This window comes from Petromyzon marinus, chromosome 64 (genome assembly GCF_048934315.1).
Source record: "Petromyzon marinus isolate PM22_M1 ecotype Great Lakes invasive population chromosome 64, UKy_Petmar_22M1.pri1.0, whole genome shotgun sequence".
Lineage (NCBI taxonomy): Eukaryota > Metazoa > Chordata > Hyperoartia > Petromyzontiformes > Petromyzontidae > Petromyzon > Petromyzon marinus.
Window position 1 is genome coordinate 10987252 of NC_133730.1, and position 20038 is coordinate 11007289.

Sequence of the window (20038 nt, forward strand, 5' to 3'; positions counted from 1 at the left end):
TGGAAATTATGAGGCGAAGATGAGATCTAGAAATGATGAAATGGAGATGAGATCTGGAGATGATAAGATGTAGATGAAATCTGGAAATTATGAGATCTGGAGATGAGATCTGGTGCTATGATTGTCATGGAAACTGCACAGTTACAATAAGAGAACCAGAATATATATATACTGGAGGAATCCTATGAGCTATAAAGCTGTTTTTCATAAATGTCCAATAGGGGCGGGTAAAAACGTTACAATAACAAATATAAAAACACGATAGTAGTGCAAAGTACAAGGAAGGTAAACAAAAATCACCCAAAAACATACAAATACAACTAAACCAACCACATCGTACTAGGCAAAGCCCACGGAGGTATGAACTTCTTTTTCAGGAGCGACCTGGCCACAAACAATAGCTCAGCAAAGTAGCTTATCATGTGGACATTCATAGCAGCAAAATAATCGAAAACAGGTCCCTGCAGGGTGGGCTGGTAGGAACATTGGCAAAGTAACGTCACGGTGCCTTCGAACTTCGCCTCGCAAATGGTATTCGGCTGTGGGCTGTGTGTGAATTTGCCACATCCCCAAAAGCGAAGTTCGCAAATGAGATAATGTGACTTCCAAATGTTGGGTGCAATAAGACATATCAAGTCTCTGCGCTGTCTATTGCTGATTTTACACCCAACAGCACGAGATTTCACTTCGTTAAAGTATTGAAAGGGGACGGACGGACGGACACATTAATCTATTGCAGGCTGGTACACTCAGTTTACAACTTCGTTCCTACCAGTATAATATATTCTAAATGTGGAGGGAAAACCCGGAGGACCCGGAGAAAAATCCACATAACCACGGGGAGAGACACGCAAACTCCAAATATGCAGCAAGCATTAACATGCGTTTAGAGCATTTGGCTGCTATAAAGTTACACATAACTCACTCCTTTGAGCTATCACTTTTGGCCAGGTCGCTTCTGAAAGAGAACCATACAGCTCATTGGGCCTTGCCTTGTAAAAGAAAAAAAGTTTTTATCGTGTTTAATCGTTAACAATGTGGAATTTCCACCACTGGCTCGGGGCAGTAAACGGGAGATGGGCTTCTCAGTGCTCATTTGAGCAGGAAATCGCTCTGGATTTTATAACCAAAAGGTTGGCTCAATTCCATCTCGGAGAATCGACAAAATATCGGCCAGGAGGATCGGCCGTTGTGGGGGGGAACATGGATGGCGCTCCTCCTGCACTTGACGGCCCGCGCCCCCCACCGTCGGTGCCGCCACTTTTCCTCCAGAGTGACGTCCACTTCCAGAAGGGGCCTCTTGCTGCTGCTGCTGCTGGTGGCACCCAGCAGCCTCAGCCTGGGTGGCGGTGAGCAATCGAGGTCTGAGAGGTCACCGCAAGGGATATTGGAAGAAGTTCCGCTACATCTGCATCTGCAAGACCGTTCTCCGTCACAGGGCGCTGCTCTCTGTGAATGACCACCATGTCCCGGGATGCAGGCGACGCTGATTTTAGATCGGAGGTGTCCACACGAGCGGCAGAAGAGAGCAGCTGGAATTAAATTGCGGAAACGACAGAACCGGGTTTTATACGAAGGGATGCACTTCACGGGACCCAAGCAGAGCGCGTTTATTAAAACCTCGCGTGCGCAACCATGACAGCAAACGAGGGTGGCGCAGGCCAACAACCATGCCAGCAAACGAGGGTGGCGCAGGCCAACTGACGAGCGAGCAATGGTCCCAAGCGGGGCCCTAACGAGGCCGCACCGGGCTCCTGCGCGGACAACAAGCGGCGACGACGGGGACCGGGCGAGAGGGAAACTAACGAGAAGACAATTGACGACGATGACGGGGAGGGGGAGGAGGGGGTGGTGGGGGAGGAGGGAGGACGAGGACGGCGAGGGGGAGGAGGAGCAAGATCCCAGACAACAAGCAGGGAAAAGAGCGGTGAGCAACAGGGAGAGCGCTCCGTTTAAGGTCAGGGGTTCTTCAGCCTTCATGGTCATGGTTGGGGTTAGTTCAAGTGGTAGAATGTGTGTTAGGGGTTGGATCAGCGTTAAGAGTTACGGCGCATGTTAGGGTTAGAGCCAGGGTCAGGGTCCAGGCCAGTCTCAGACGAGCAGCGACGAATCTCAAATGAGACAAAACAAAACGGGTCAACTAAACGTGGGGCACGCGGTACGACCATCCGCCACGCCGGGCGGCAGTAGCTACGAGACGTGGCTTGCTAACCCGCTATTCAGACCGCATGCTCGCTCTCAACCCAGCTCCCTCTCGCTTGCTCACAAGCCCTCTGCTCTCGCCATGGCAACCCACTGTACCCCTCCTCGCCATCACCTCACCTCACCACCGCCACCTCATCCTCACCACCACCTTAATCTTACCACTACTTCCTCACCATCTCCACTACCCCATAATTATTGTCATCCCCACCACCACCTCATCATCTTTACCTCTCCACCAACTCTTATCTCATCACCGCTTCCTCCGAACCACCACCACCACTTAATCAAACTAAACTTTTTTTTATTTTAGCAGGTAAGGCCCACTGAACTATTTATCTTTTTCAGAAGCGATCTATCCACACACGATAGCTCAACGAAGTGGCGTATCATGTGGAAATGTTAAGCAACCAAATACTCTGAACCTATTTTTATTCTAAATGTGGAGGCGTCAAAGGTCGGGATCGAAACAACAATCTCCTGTATACCAGGCGAGGTAATTAACATCTCAAAGCCACCGCACCACCACCTCGCCCCATATCCAGCCCCTCTATTGCCCTAGGGGTCAAATTCATAGCCGGGGTCATCATTAGGCTTGGGGTCACAGTGGGCTTGTCGGGTCACAGTGGGGACGTGTGGAGTCACAGTGGGGTTGTGTGGGGTCACAGTGAGGTCGATTGGGGTCACAGTGAGGTCGATTGGGGTCACAGTGGGGTCATCACAGTGAGGTCATGTGGGGTCAAAGTGGGGTCGTGTGGGGTCACAGTGGGGTCGTGTGGGGTCACAGTCGGATTGTGTAGGGTCACAGTAGGCCTGTGTGGGGTCACAGTGGAGTCATAGTGGGGTCGTGAGGAGTCAGTGGGGTCGTGTGAGGTCACGGTGGGGTCGTGTGGGGTCACAGTGAGGTCGTGTGGGGTCACAGTGGGGTCGTGTGGGGTCGCAGTGGAGGCTGACCCCGCTGGGACCGAGCCTCGGCCAGCTGCCCGCGCAGACGTCGTAACACCGCATCACAACGCTTGTGCTCCACCTGCACACAGCCATACACACAAAGACAAGGATCCCCCATAGAGCCTTAACAGACTGCTGGGGCAAGTGCTTTTCGCAAGCACCTATGTCTGTATGTATGTTGAACTTCTTTCACACTGTACATAACCATCCGTACTAACCTATGAAGGCTGGCATGGCACACTAGGGAGTGGGCGGCCAGCACCATGCCCGGTCACCTTTGTCTCCCTTGTGGCAATGTTTACACGCTGCACCAGGTACTTATTTGATGCCGAGTCGACCTTGGGGAGGTCCGGACCGTTTCAGATATTGGTCACCAGTATTCATCATGAGCGGGAATCAAACTCGGGTTGCCGGGTTCGTAGTGCAGCTCGCTAACCGTTACACCACAGCTCCTCACCCACCCGCTCAATCATCTACCTCACCCACCCACTCATACAGTCATTCAGCTAATCTAATTCGGGTTTCTGGGTTTGTAGCGCAGTGCGCTAACCGCTGCGCCACCACTCCCCACAACACACTACAGTCGCACATAAAACCACACGGGAACACAACCGCTCAACCACACACGGGCACACATAACCACAACCACACACAACCACATCAGTTTCATTTATTAGGCATAGCCCTGTGAGCCATGCGGCTCTTGACTCGGAGACATGCGGTCAGGGGAGGCAGAGCCTCACCTGTCATACTCCAATGAAAATAGCTGTTACGAAAAGTAAATAATAAAATAATTATTAAGTTTTTTTCCCACTGATCCTTGTTATAAATGTCATTTCTATATGATTCCAATATTTTTTTCTAGTCAAAATTTGCGGAGCTTCGCTGCAAATACAGAGAGAGACGAGAGGTGAAGCAGCGACGCACTCAGCCTCCCCTCTGATTGCGAAACCCCTCAGAAACTGGATGGAACACGGGCAATAAGCGCGTGCCTGTTACTATCTCTCTGTATGTCACCAGTGTAATGTTTGTAGACCCCTTCATTACATGTCCTCGCCTTCCATATTCCAGGTAACTTATTTCACGTATGTGTATAAAGATATTTCGGCTCGCTGGTCTCTTCATAAAACTGCAATGAAAAAGCACTTGGGGAGGCAGCTATCACATCTGCCTCACTAAGGGGGGCGTGTCAGACACGCCTCCCTCAGTGAAGACACCCCCCCCTCAGTGTGGACACGCCCCCCTCAGTGAGGCAGCTATCACATCTGCCTCACTGAGGGGGGCGTGTCTTGAGCCCACGTAATTGACGCTCGCTCTCCCTCCACGTTAACCAGCTCTAGCAAAAAAAATTTGCAGCGGCTGCAAAAATGGAAAACGTTATATCTAATCTTAACAAAAAATTCTAAATTGGACTTTCCATCAAAACAGGGAGTGAATGCCTGAGCTTAAGGACCTACTTCAAACGAAGGGACAGAAAATAACACGGTCGTTTCAAATGGAGTGGTACCAACGAAAAGACTGGCTGTGTGGCTGTGCTACGAAGAATCGCCTTTACTGCTTTCCCTGCCTTCTGTTCCCCACTACCGACAACGTTTGGACTAACGTGGGATTTTGTGACTTGAAAAATCTACCAAGGAGCCTCAACAAACATGAAAAATCGACAACTCACATTCAAAGCCAAATTGCTTTAAAACTTTTGGAGCTTCAAGGATAGATCTGGCTTTGAATGAACAGCGGAGATTAAATATCAGCATCCACAATGCTAAGGTAAAGGAAAACCGTGAGGCTTTAAAACACCTTATTAATGCGACCTGCTTCCTAGCCAAACAGGACTTAGCATTTCGTGGTAACGATGAGAGTGCAAGCTCTTCTAATCTGGCAACTATGTGGAGCTATTACATGCTTTTGCTGAGAAAGATGAAAAGTTAGCGAGACATTTGGAGACATCCAGTGTTTTCTGGCTAATCAAACAGAATACAGAACGATTTAATCGAAGCAGTCGGTGATGTAATTAGAAATGATATCAAAGAGGAGATTAATGCAGCCCCATTTGTTGCAGTCGAAGTAGATGAGACAACGGATGTCACAAACAAAGCCCAGGTCTCTGTAGTTTTGCGTTATGTGGCTACAAGTGACTTGTGAGGTGAGAGAGGCGTTCTTTGGATTTGATTATGTCAGTGATGACAGACAAGCACTGGCTATTGCTGATTATGTTTTGGGAGTGTTGGGGAAATACAATTGCGTTGAAAAGTTGGTAGCTCAGACTTATGACAAAGCCTCTGTGATGGCATCAGATCTTAATGGAGTGCAGGCCAAGATTAAAGAAAAGGTACCTGAAGCCACGTTTACCCATTGTTATGCACACAAATTGAACCTGGTGCTCTCGCATTCAGCAAAATGTATGCCTGAGTGTAAAACGTCTTTTAAAACAGTTGAGGGACTTGCGACGCTTTTCAATAAGTCGACCAAGCGCACCCACCTACTGGACGATGTTGTGAAGCGACATTTACCAAGAGTAGCGCCCACGACTAGTTCGGACGATCAGCATGTACCAATCTGATCTGCATATTGTGTTCCGGATTATGAGCGAAAATCCCGATGGTTGTGACAATGACACCCTGATGATGGCCGCCGGATATGATCTCTGGCTGTCAAAAGCCTCAACCTGCTTCTTGATAATGGCATCAGGGCATTTTCAATGACACCGAAGCACTCTTTCGTGTGCTGCTGAATAAAGTAATGGACATTGGATTCTGCTGTGAGTGAATTCGCAACACAATGGGAGTTATGGAACGCCAGAGACAAGAGTTTGACAGTTTCTATGATCGATTCGAGCAGAAATGCGTCACACTTGGCCTGACAGACAATTCCCGAAGTAAACAGCTGATCAGAGATGAGAGGAAAATAATGTTTTATGACATTCTGGACAATATCAGTGTTCAAATGAAAGCTAGGTTTGATCATTTTGGTGAGCTAACTTTCCTTGGTTTGGTGGATTCCACGAAATTTTATGAAATGTCACATTATTTCGATGACACCAAACTGCAGAGCCTATCAAAATATGCAAGGTACTTTGACTTTGTTAGACTAAAGGCTGACCTTATCGGATTGTATAGTTCACAAATGGTGAGGAACAAATGCAAATCACCCAGACAGCTCCTCAGCTTTTTGGCGCAGAATGATCTGATGCAGACGGTTCCCGAGGCGACAAAGTTACTCCAGCTGGTGCAACACTATACCAGCTACAACAGCATCCATTGAAAGGTCGTTCTCTGCTTTGAAACGACTCAAAACATAGTCGGAATCGGACTTACCAAGGACGAGTTTCATCCCTGGCGATCATCTCTATTGAGACGGATATATCTTCTTTGGTTCTTTCGGTAAAGTCATGTAGAATGAGAATAAAATAATAAATTGATAAAATAAAATAACACAATAATATTCTCACGACGTTTCGGCCACAACACAAGCGGCCTTCATCAGATGAAGGGACGAGACTGTCTGGTAGGACAGCGAGAATATTATTGTGTTATTTTATTTTATCAATTTATTATTTTATTCTCATTCTACGTGACTTTACTGAAAGAACCAAAGAAGATGAATCATTGCAGTCACGAAAGCTTTAAATCGAAAAGAGACGGATATACTTGTAAAACTAAAAGAGAATAAAGAAGACTTCTACAACAAAGTCACTGACATATTTGTCCAGAAGGATACGCGAATGGACTTCATTTACAAGTAAAGGTAATACCATGCAATATATATTTTCATTTGTGTTGAATGAATATGAATACTGGAACTGCATTCGCCTATAAAATGTGAATCGAATATGTAACTTACCTGTATGCGTGTGTTGTAAAGAATGCTGATATTAAATATGAAACATACGGCCGCCTAACTAATAGTCATTGTGCAACCTGCCAATTGAATTGTGAATTTAAGCTACCTCTATCGGGTTCATGAGTGTAAATCTGGCTCTAGCCAGTGCCTTCCCAACCATTGACCTCACCGCACATCACTGTCTTAAAGTGACTACGCGCAACAGAAAAATCCAGGAAAAAACAGCAAAGTCTTCAAGAAAAAAACAACAAATATCAATGCTATGTGCAAAAATACCACTGGGATGCACGTCAAACAATAACAACCATAAGACAATTTAGTCTTGATTTGAAGCTTTCGTGACTGCAGGAATCCATACTCTTTGGTTCTTTCGGTAAAGTCACGTACATATAAAATAAAATAAATCACGACGTTTCGGGCGCAACACAAGCGTCCATCATCAGGTGGGAAAGCATGGTCTGCTGCTGAGGCAGACTTTTAAAAGGTTTGAAATAGGTGGAGCTCAAGGGTCATAAAGAAGTGGCTGGGGCTAGTGATGTTAATGTGAGAAATTAGCATGTAACTGTAAGATAGGAGAGCGGCCTCCTAGACGAGGGCACGGAAATGGCTATGTTAATGTGAGGGATCAGCATGATGTTAATGTGAGAAATTAGAGGTTACATTAACATAGCCACTTCCGTGCCCTCTAATCTCTCACATTAACATCATGGTAATCCCTCACATTAACATACTGTAGCCACTTCCGTGCCCTCGTTTAGGAGGCCGCTCTCCTAGCTTACGTTTACATGCTAATTTCTCACATTAACATCATGCTAATCCCTCACATGAACATAGCCAAGTCCGTGCCCTCGTCGACGAGACCACTCTCCTATCTTACAGTTACATGCTACAGTGAGGGAAAAAAATATTTGATCCCCTGCTGATTTTGTACGTTTGCCCACTGACAAAGAAATGATCAGTCTATAATTGTAATGGTAGGTTTATTTGAACAGTGAGAGATAGAATAACAAAATCCAGAAAAACGCATGTCAAAAATGTTATAAATTGATTTGCATTTTAATGAGGGAAATAAGTATTTGACCCCTCTGCAAAACATGACTTAGTACTTGGTGGCAAGACTAAAGTTGTTGGCAATCACAGAGGTCAGACGTTTCTTGTAGTTGGCCACCAGGTTTGCACACATCTCAGGAGGGATTTTGTCCCACTCCTCTTTGCAGATCTTCTCCAAGTCATTAAGGTTTCGAGGCTGACGTTTGGCAACTCGAACCGTCAGCTCCCTCCACAGATTTTCTATGGGATTAAGGTCTGGAGACTGGCTAGGCCACTCCAGGACCTTAATGTGCTTCTTCTTGAGCCATTCCTTTGTTGCCTTGGCCGTGTGTTTTGGGTCATTGTCATGCTGGAATACCCATCCACGACCCATTTTCCATGCCCTGGCTGAGGGAAGGAGGTTCTCACCCAAGATTTGACGGTACATGGCCCCGTCCATCGTCCCTTTGATGCGGTGAAGTTGTCCTGTCCCCTTAGCAGAAAAACACCGCCAAAGCATAATGTTTCCACCCCCATGTTTGATGGTGGGGATGGTGTTCTTGGGGTCATAGGCAGCATTCCTCCTCCTCCAAACACGGCGAGTTGAGTTGATGCCAAAGAGCTCCATTTTGGTCTCATCTGACCACAACACTTTCACCCAGTTGTCCTCTGAATCATTCAGATGTTCATTGGCAAACTTTAGACGGGCATGTATATGTGCTTTCTTGAGCAGAGGAACCTTGCGGGCGCTGCAGGATTTCAGTCCTTCACGGTGTAGTGTGTTACCAATTGTTTCTTGGTGACTATGGTCCCAGCTGCCTTGAGATCATTGACAAGATCCTCCCGTGTAGTTCTGGGCTGATTCCTCACCGTTCTCATGATCATTGCAACTCCACGAGGTGAGATCTTGCATGGAGCCCCAGGCCGAGGGAGATTGACAGTTATTTTGTGTTTCTTCCATTTGCAAATAATCGCACCAACTGTTGTCACCTTCTCAACAAGCTGCTTGGCAATGGTCTTGTAGCCCATTCCAGCCTTGTGTAGGTCTACAATCTTGTCCCTGACATCCTTGGAGAGCTCTTTGGTCTTGGCCATGGTGGAGAGTTTGGAATCTCATTGATTGATTGCTTCTGTGGACAGGTGTATTTTATACAGATAACAAGCTGAGGTTAGGAGCACTCCCTTTAAGAGTGTGCTCCTAATCTCAGCTCGTTACCTGTATAAAAGACACCTAGGAGCCAGAAATCTTTCTGATTGAGAGAGGGTCAAATACTTATTTCCCTCATTAAAATGCAAATAAATTTATAACATTTTTAACATGTGTTTTTCTGGATTTTTGTTGTTGTTATTCTGTCTCTCACTGTTCAAATAAACCTACCATTAAAATTATAGACTGATCATTTCTTTGTCAGTGGGCAAACGTACAAAATCAGCAGGGATCAAATACTTTTTGCCCTCACTGTAATTTCTCACATGAACATCACTAGCCCCAGCTACTTCTTTATGACCTTTGAGCTACACCCATTTCAAACCTTTTAAGACAGTCTGCCTCAGCAGCAGACCATGCTTTCCCACCTGATGATGGACGCTTGTGTTGCGCCCGAAACGTCGTGATTTATTTTATTTTATACCTACGTGATAAGACAATTTAGATTAAAGTTATCACAACCACACATAGCTACACACCGGGGGGACACGGCACACAGGGTGGTTGCTGCAGGCATCAAATAAAATCAGTCCTATAGACGGCATCAAGGTGGCTACCGAGACAGTGGTGCCTTTCGGCTGCTCTATCATCATTAGCAGGCCCAGGCTTGGGCTCTTATGAGAGATCCGGGGCTTGAACCCAGGATCTCTGACACGGTCATTATGAACCCACTGAGATTGATCCAGGGCTTGAACCTAGGATTGGTGTCTCCGACTCATTATTTCCGCTTGCTGAGCGAATACATTATAAGGTTGCACTCATTACACACAAAGTTCTTTCCACAAACTAACCACAATACCTTGCCAATCTCGTCAAGGAACATAAACAGTCACGCAAACTCTAGTCATCCTCACAGAAGTGGCTTTTGGTTGGTCATCAAACAAAGATGGTCACTGCATCGCACACTTTCAGATGCGTTTCTGCAACCGTCTGGAACACTCTTCGTCCCGATATTAGGAAGCCACTGGAACTATGCACTTTAAATATAGATTTTCAACTAGTTTATTTAAAACTGCTGTTTGTTTTTTGTTTGTTGTCCTTGCCCCAGACCTCCAATCAGCACGGTTTGCTATACGGTGCGAAAGAAGTTCAACGTATAAACATTATGAACCTTGGAACCCCCCTCCATCCCACACAACCCCCAACACAACCCCCAGCACAACCCCACACACACCTCCAGCCCCCTTCGGGCGTGCGTTAGCGCCTGCTTCTGCTCCTCAAGCTCCGTGGACTTTGCTGCCTCCTCCTGCTTCAGATGCAGCAGCTCCAAGCGCAGCGCCTCCATCTCCGCCTGCGGTGTCCCGCAGACACGCTCAGCACCCCGCAGGCGCTCCCCCGCTGGTTAGCCGGTCGGGCATTAAGAATCGGTCAGCGAATTGGCAGGCAGAAAGTTAGTCACTTAGTGGATGTGCTGGTTAGTCACTAGGATGGTCAGTCAGTGAATCAGTCGGTCTGGCAGTCAGGTAGTCGGCTCTTTAGTAAACGAGGTGGTTCACTGTCAAGGTGGCCAGTCACTCGATGAGTAGGACATACTGAGTCAGTCAAGTGGGCAGTTGGTCATTCAGTCAGTTAGTTCAACAGTAACTCAATTAGACAGTTTGTGAGTTGGTCAGTGAAGAAATTACAGAATCGGTGAGTCAAGTATTTAGTAAGTCCATTAGGTAAATTTAGATTTTATTTCAGTAGATAGTGCCCCAATTCTATTTCATGTGTGTCCTGTGAGGGTAACCAGTGAACAAGAGAGTGAGCGTGCGAGCGGCTGCACCTGTGCGTGCAGCGGCCCAGCGTGCCAGTCGGTGAGACTGGTGCCAAGCAGGCCCGAGAGGCGCTCGTCACGCAGAGCAACGAGGTCGCGCCAGCGCTGGGTGGCGGCAGCCAGGGTGGGGCTCGTGGGGGGTGCCGGCTCCCTTTCGTCGCCACCCCCGAGCCTGGCCCGCGAGCGCGCATGAGATGCCACCAGCCTCCCCAGCGCGAGGTCGAGGTGGAGGGGGTGTCATCGGATCATGGGAAAGCAGCAGAGCAGTGGCAGTGGTTAGAGACCCCAAGCCACTGGTGGAGTTGGGGCCCCGAGTGGCAGAGCGAGTGGCTTGCTGCCACAAGGTCGCGAGATCAGAATTGGAATTAATATTTATACTGGAGGGGAAAGAGGTCAGAACGTTACACCAACAAACAGTGCAAACACGATATGAGTGCAAACTATAGGAAAAGTAAACAAACCACTTAAAAAATATACAATATAAAACTAAATTTTTTATGTTACCAGGTAAAGCCCACTGAGCTATTAGCTTGTTTTTCAGGAGTGACCCGGCCATCACAAATGATAGTTCAACAAAGTGGCTACTTGGGAGGGGGGAGGGTTCTCATCCCATCACTCCTCCAGGGTGAATAAATTAAGCACCCTTAAATTTTTACTCTCCAACACACCGGTGTACTGAACTAGTAACTCATTGGCATGTTTTGTTTACTTGACAAACCTTACAAATCGGCTATGTCTGGTGGTGGCAGGTTTAACAACACATTTATCGATCTAACCCAAAAACCTCTTATGGAGTGGTTGTCCTGTGTATAGAGTCATCAACACCGACTCAGGGCTGTGAACCACCGCCTCAACGTCCGTCTAGGACAGGATCGCTCTGACTTTTGGGGGGTGCTAGTGAAACCCTATTCGACGGCACTATCATCGCTTAAGCCGGACGGTGGTGGTGGGGGCTACGCGGCACGAGGCCTGCGATCCAGCGCTGGTGCAGGCAGCAGCAGCGCGAATTGGCGGATTGCACGCGGATGTCGTGAAACTCCCTTCCTGTGTGGGGGTCCAGGAGGAGGCATATCCTAGCTCTGCCAAAAGGACAATATGGCAAGTGGACTAATCACCAACCATTGTCATGCATACGGTGATGGTGTTGGCTCCTGGTGATAGGCGTGGGTTTTCTCAGGGTTTTATTCCATTTGAATTCTAAAACACAACTCACTATTAAATGGTTGAAAACATCTGTAAAGGAAACACCCAATGTCTGGTGTGAGATTCGTTGTTGTTTGTCTGAGAGAGGCCCGAACCCTGAACCTGACCCTGACTTTAACTCCAACATGCCCCACTATTCTTTAACGCTGATCCAACCCCCTCCCCCCCACACCCATCCCTGTGTAACGCATTCCCCACGCCCTCACTCGTCCGCATGTTCCCGCGCCTCCTCGGCCCGGTGACGGGCGTGCGTGGTGGCCGCCACGAGCTCCAGGAGGCGCCGCTCGGCGCGAAGGAGGCGTGGGCGAGCGGCCAGCGAGGATGCAGCGCAGGAGCAGTGAAGGCGCCGCTCGCACTCAGCATGTCGCTCACTCTCGCGGCCCACCAACGAGCTCCCCCTCTCCAGTGCCTCCTGCAAAGACCCCCGTGTGTAGCCTTAGCACTGTCAGGACGAGTTGCCATTGGCGAGTAGCAGCAACCTACGAAGGCTGGCATGGCGCACGAGGGCGTGGGTGTACCAAAGCCACGCCCGGCCACCTTCGTCTGGCCAGTTAGCATTGTTTACACATTAGAACAGGTGCTAATTTGAGGCCGAGTCGACCTAGGGGCGGCCTCAGGGACAGATCAGATAATCGTCATTTGTGTTGGCCACGAGTAGGAATTGTACTCAGGTCGCCGGGTTCATAGCATCGCTCGCTAACCGCTGTACTACCGATCCCCACGGCACACACACATACATATAAAATTAACATCACGTACCAGTATGAGATGTGTGTCTGTACAAAATACAGACTACAAGACCTCGCCTTCCGAGTGACCTACATGCCACGAATACTTGCAGACATGAACCTGCATACCTACACACACACCTAGACTAACACAACAACAGTCATTCGCCACTAAGAGGCGGTGACATCACCATGGCGTTTGTGCCAGGCTATGTGCACGTTGAGGCCACGTGAAATGTCGAATGCCTGCTGGAAGGTCATGGGGCAGACCCAGGTGCCACGGATCTACTGACTGAGATGACTGGCCGATGCACCACCTGTGCCCCCTATTGTGCCAACTTGCTGTGCTTTAGCCACCCGACACTCCACTCGTTGTTGTGTCACTCCTCTGCCCTCCATTGTTGTTGGAGGGTGACTGCCTCCAACTGCCCAGTAGCCTCCGCCACATATGCCGATCTTGACACTGCTAGTACCAGTCATCGGCAAGTCCACTCAGCTCCACATCCTCTTGTACCACATCACTCCATCTCTTCTCTAGCCCATGCCGTGCCCATTTAGCCCCCTCTCTCTGACCGAACAGGAACGGTTTAGGCATGCAGTGGCTGGGCACGCGGGCTACATGACCCAGCCAACACAGCCTTGCCTGTTGGCGAAGCTCGCTGATGGGACTTTGTCCAGATCTTTCAAGGATTTGTGAGCTCCTCACACAATCCAGCCTGGTTAAACCCAGGATGGATCATAGGCAGGCCAGCCTAAATGTTTCTGACCGGCGAAGATGTTCCGTTCGGTGGGTTCACCTTTCACAAGCGTAGAGAAGGGAGGGCATGACTGTGGCTGAGAAGACCTGAATCTTCGTGTGGAGCGACAGACCAGGTAGTTTCCACACAGCATTATGCAACCAATGAAAAGATAATGCCGCTCGACTAATTCGGAATGAGACCTCTGCTGTCAAACCGGAGCCGGTCATGAGCACACTTCCCAGGTATGGGAAACTATCCACAACTGCCCCATTACCAATTGGGAGTTGTTGGGGTGGAGTGTCTGATGGTACAAAATACCCAGACCAACACACACACACCTAGACCAGCAAACCCAGGCATACACACGCCAAGATATACAAACACCAATCAAGATACACACCAAGGCACACACATGCCGAAACACACACACTCCTGCATACCTACACAAACACCTACAGTAGACAGGACCGGTTAAAACAATTGTTGCTGGTGTTGGCCATGAACGGGAATCGAACTTGGGTCCCCGGGTTTGTAGCGCAGCGTCCACACACGTCACCACAGCGCTAGTGCCAGGCTAGCTGCACTTTGAGGCCGCTACATGAGGCCGCCACACATGTTAAAGGCTCTCACTACTAGCAGGTCACGGAGCAGACCCAGGTTCTATGGGTTGGCTGAGATGACTGGCAGATGAATCATCTGTGCCCCCTAATGTGCCAACTTGCTGCATTTTAGCCGCCCAGCGCACCACTCATTGCTGTGAGCGTTGCTCCTCTGCCCTCCGCTGTTGCTGGAGGGAGACTGCTTCCAACTGTCCAGTAGCATCCTTCATGAGCCTCCTCCAGAGATCGATCATGACAGCGCTGGTACCACTCAGCTCCACATCCTCCTGTACCGCATCAGCCCATCTTCTCTCTTGTCCATGCCGTGACTGTTTAGCCCCATCTATCCGGCCAAACAGAAGCTGTTTTGGCATGCAGTGGCTGGGTACATGGGCTACGTGATCCAGCCAACGCTGCATCGACTATCGTATTTCACTGATGGGACTGTGTCCAGATCTTTCGTATATAAACATTCCCCCAATAGCCTTAACATATTGTTGAGGCAAGTGCTGTTAGCGAGCACCTATGAAGGCCAACACAACACATGTGGGAGTGTGTGGCTAGTAACATGATTAGCTGCCTTTGTCTCCCCAAGTGCTGATGTTTACACACTGCACCAGGTACTCATTTGATGCCGAGTCGGCCTAAACTGGTTAAGATATTCGCCACCGATGTTGGCCATGACCAGGAATCGAACTCGGGTCAGCAGTTTTGTAGCACAGCGCACCAAACAACCACGCCAGTCTACTGCTACTGCTGCCATCCCATAGCAACATCTGGCAGCAAATATTGGACAAGGAACTCCCCAGGGTTACGCCCCATCCATCCACTCTGATTTTATGCCAAGCAAAGCAACCAAGTTCACAGATCCACTTGAAGAAGAGACTGGCTGCAGAATAGCAGACGCATTGTATAGGGAAGCAGCGGGTTGTATCCGTCACTCTGGCTGCAGGTTGACGGATACAGCTAAATGATGCACGGCTGCGAGAGGTTTTACCAGAGCGGCAACGAGCCTCGAACCGCGAACCCCATCCCCCACACAGCAAGTGGCCACCGCACGACCGCTTGGGCCTCGTCATGCCGCAGGTGCGGTGTCGATTCTCTGCACTGGAGTCTGCTCCAGCGATCGACCGTCATCGATGGTGTCAGAGGCGACTTGGCATCGATGTCACGGACCTGCAGCCGGTGTAGCTGCATGCGATCTTGCTCCATCTTCTGTCGGCATGTCCTCCACTGCCGCTCCACCAGCGACATCACTCCCAGCAGCACCAGCGACCCCCCTCCTCAGCGGGCCCAGGGGACCCTGGGGAAGAGGACACGCTCCTTCACCAGCTCATCCATTCAAACAACCACTCATCAAATCACCTACTCAATCAGTCACCCACACTTATCGACTTCTGTCCCCCCCACCTCACTCACAATGAACCCACCCATTCAACTACTGCTGCAATTTGCCAATAAGCGGCGGTAACGTCATCACGGTGCTTGTGCCAGGCTAGGTGCACTTTGAAGCCATATGAGGTGTCGAAGGCTTGCTGGAAGGTCATAGGACAGACCCCGGTGCCATGGGTTGATTGAGATGGCTGGCAGATGCACCACCTGTGCTCCTTACTCTGCCCGCTTGTTGTTGTGAGCGCTCATCTGCCCTCTGTTGTTGTTCGAGGGCAACTGCCTCCAACTTCCCAGCAGCGTACTTCACGAGCCTCTTCCACAGAGGCCGATCTTGACACCGCTGGTACCAGTCATGGGCAAATCCACTCAGCTCCACATCTTCATCTACCGCATCAACCCATCTCTTCTATAGCCCATGTCGCGCCCATTTAGCCCCCTCTATCTGGCCAAAGAGAAGCTGCTTGTGCATGTGATGCTTGGGCATGTGAGCTACAACATAACCCAGTCAAAGCAGCATTGCCTTGCGGAGGAGTTCAGCGATGGGCCTGTGTCCAGATCTTTCAACGATTTGTTGAGCTCCTCGCACAAATCTAGCCTGGTTAAACCCAGGGTGGATCATAGGCAGGCCAACCTGAATGTTTCAAACCGGCGCAGATATTCCATTAGAGGGGTTCACGTTTCGCAAGCATTGAGAAGGGAGGGCATGACTGTGGCCGAGATGACCTCAACTTTCTAGTAGAGCGACAAACCAGGTAGTTTCATAAAGCATTACGCATGTCATGAAAGATAATGCTGCTCGATTGATTCGGAGTGAGACCTCTGTTGCCAAACCAGAATTTGGTGGTGTTGATGGTAAGGCCCCACCTGTTAGTGGAATGCTCCAGGTTCAACAGCAGAGCCTGCAACTCCTCTGAGTGAGCAGCACTCACCAGATCATCAGCATATGTAACATGGTTGACCAATAGGGAGCCATCCCTTGACTGCACCCGGGCATCAATCAGCCTCCCGTTGTATCTGTACCAGATAGAGATTCTTTTGGTACAGCTATGGAAAGCTTCTAGAACCACGTGATAGAAAAATATGCAAAATAGTGTAGGATCCAAAAGACATCCCTGTCACACCCCAAGGTGATCAGGGAATAACCAGCCATGCAGCTTTACTCGGGCCTGCCCACCATCATGAAGGTCCTTAATGATTGTAAGCAGAGAGTCAGGGACCCCGAAAGCATGAACAACAACCCAGAGCCCTATCATAAGCCTTGACCATGTTAATGAAGCAGATATATAGGTCGCTGATTATAACAACTACCGGGCATCTCCCTCCTCAGTATTAGGCTGGGAGGAGGTCCTGATCAACATCGCCCCCTTGCAAGGCAGCAGGCTGAGAAGAGGCTTGCGGAACCCCAATGTGGTTTCAGGCCGGGGCAGTCGTGCATGGACACCATTTTTTTTTGTCTGTGCAGTACAACAGAGGTGTGGGAATTTAAACATCACCCACTTACATACCCACCCACCCACTCACACATTCATTCACCTCACCCACCCATTCACCTCACCCACCCACTCATTCACCTCATCCACCAACCCAATCACACACACTCATTCACCTCACCCACCCACTAACTCACTAATTCACCTCACCTACCCACTCACTAGTTAACCTCACCAACCTGAATCACCCACTAATTCACCCCACCCACCCACCCATTCACCTCACCCACCCACCCATTCACCTCACCCACCCACTCATTCACCTTACCCACCCATTCACCTCACCCACCCACTCATTCACCTCATGCACCAACCCAACCACCCACTCATTAACCTCACCCACCCACTCACTCACCCACTAATTCACCTCCCCAACCCACTCACTAATTCACGTCACCAACCCACTCACCCACTAATTCACCTCACCCACACATTCACTTCACCCACCCACTCACCCACTAATTCACCTCACCTACCCACTCACGAATTCACCTCACCAACCGAATCACCCACTCATTCACCTCACCCACCCACTCATTCATCTCATCCACCCACTCATCTCACCCAGCCACCTCACACACCCACTCATGTTAATTCACCTCACCCAACCACACACTCATTCACCTAAACAACCCACTCACACACTCAATCACCTCTCCCATCCACGCACCAACTCATTCACGTCACCCACAGACATTCATTCACTTAACCAACCCACTCATTCACCTCACCCACCCACCTCACCCACTAATTCACTTCACCAACCCACTCACTCACCCACCGACTCACTAATTCACCTCATCCACCCACTCATTCCCCTCACCCACCTCACCCACACATTCACCTCACCCACCCACACACATTCACCTCACACACGCATTCACTTAACCCACCCACACACATTCACCTCACACACGCATTCACTTCACCCACCCACACACATTCACCTCACACACACACCCACACACATTCACCTCACACACACATTCACCTCACACACGCATTCACCTCACACACACATTCACCTCACACACGCATTCACCTCACACACGCATTCACCTCACACACACATTCACCTCACACACACACACCCACACACATTCACCTCACACACGCATTCACCTCACACACACATTCACCTCACACACACATTCACCTCACCCACCTCACACACATTCACCTCACACACACACCCACACACATTCACCTCACACACGCATTCACCTCATCCACACACACTTCACTCACATTCATTCAGCTCACCCACTCGTTCACCTCACCCACCCACTCATCTCACCCACCCACCTCACCCAACTCACCCATCCACCCACCTCACATGCATTCACCTCGCACACACATTGACCTCACATACACACACTAATTTACCTCACACACACTAATTTACCTCACACATTCACCTCACACACACATTAACCTCACACACATTTACCTCACACACATTCACCTCACACACACATTTACCTCACACACATTCACCTCACACACATGCACCTCACACACACATTTACCTCACATTCACCTCACACACACATTCACCTCGCACACACACACACACACCTCACACACACATTCACCTCACACACATTCACCTCACACACACATTTACCTCACACATTCACCTCACACACACACACTCACCTCGCACACACACTCACCTCACACACACTAATTTACCTCACACACACTAATTGACCTCACACACACTAATTGACCTCACACACACTAATTGACCTCACACACACATTCACCTCACACACACACTAATTTACCTCACACACACATTCACCTCACACACATTTACCTCACACATTCACCTCACACACATTTACCTCACACATTCACCTCACACACACTAATTGACCACACACACACATTCACCTCACACACACTAATTGACCTCACACACACTAATTGACCTCACACACACACATTCACCTCACACACATTTACCTCACACATTCACCTCACACACATTTACCTCACACATTCACCTCACACACATTTACCTCACACATTCACCTCACACACACTAATTGACCACACACAATTCACCTCACACACACATTCACCTCACACACACTAATTGACCTCACACACACATTCACCTCACACACACATTCACCTCACACACATTTACCTCACACACACACACTAATTTACCTCACACACATATTCACCTCACACACATTCACCTCACACACACTAATTTACCCCACCCAGATTCACCCACGTTCGCCCGGTCCTCGCCTGCTAACTTCACGCTGCTGGTCCCGACCTGCAGATCCCCTCGGCTTAGGAGAGGTCATTGGAGCGAGTCCTGGTGACTCGGCACGGGTCCTCGGTGGCTCGGCACGGGTCCTCGGTGGCTCGGGTCGCGTGTTCCGAGCCGAGCCGGGAGAGGCGGCACGGCGCCGGTGGCTCCACGAGAACCGCGCGGCGTCACGTGACTCGGCCGTCACGTACTCATCCCGGTTCGCGGCGACGCGGTGGTTAGCGCAGTTGCTCAGCACAGGCCCAAAAAAACCCCAACGTGACACTCCTATCGTGACACTCGATAGGAGTGCCACGCGTGTCGTGAATTGAGCGAGGCGACGATCGCCTGAGCGGTTTCAGCCCAGTGGTCGCCCTGGTTAATACCGCGGTGCCGATTGAATGTTCACAATACGCGGCGGAGGTTGCAGATCCCGTGATGTCATTGGAAAGCGAGGAGGCTTCGGAGCCATCGGCCGTGAGGGCGTCGCGTTTGGAAAATGCCTCCGCAGGCTCAATGGGCGCGACGCATGGCAGCAACATCGCACCACCCCCCCTCACCGCGCGGCCCGTGTGGATGAGACAACAGCGGCGCCTTCCCGCGTGGTGACAGCCCCCATGCGACGATCAGAC

General features: G+C 49.6%; 1 protein-coding gene across 2 annotated transcripts; it reads right to left on the reverse strand.

The window, feature by feature from the left end:
• Nucleotides 1–1594: 1594 nt before the first annotated feature.
• On the reverse strand, nucleotides 1595–19962 carry CCDC122 (coiled-coil domain containing 122). Of its 2 annotated transcripts, none has more exons than XM_032977797.2 (6): nucleotides 19431–19962; nucleotides 15429–15555; nucleotides 12392–12597; nucleotides 10992–11187; nucleotides 10401–10517; nucleotides 1595–3229 (listed from the first exon to the last, which is right to left on the reverse strand). In XM_032977797.2, the coding sequence occupies exons 2-6, from the start codon at nucleotides 15504–15506 to the stop codon at nucleotides 3119–3121; spliced, it is 708 nt and encodes a 235-aa protein (XP_032833688.1). In that variant the 5' UTR covers nucleotides 15507–15555; nucleotides 19431–19962; the 3' UTR covers nucleotides 1595–3118. The 2 variants fall into 2 exon arrangements, with proteins under 2 accessions (XP_032833688.1, XP_075910283.1); XM_076054168.1 differs by having other exon boundaries at nucleotides 19386–19962.
• Between the last annotated feature and the right edge of the window lie 76 nt (nucleotides 19963–20038).

Bases quoted from the DNA above. Each gene is read 5' to 3' on its own strand.
- CCDC122 (XM_032977797.2), bottom strand. From the start codon at position 15,506: ATGTCGCTGGTGGAGCGGCAGTGGAGGACATGCCGACAGAAGATGGAG. The intron at 11,188-12,391 runs GTGAGGGCGTGG...CGCGCTGGGGAG, and splicing joins GCGCGGGAACATGCGGACGA to GCTGGTGGCATCTCATGCGC. The intron at 3,230-10,400 runs GTGTGTGTGGGG...GGCTGTGTGCAG, and splicing joins ACGCCCGAAGGGGGCTGGAG to GTGGAGCACAAGCGTTGTGA.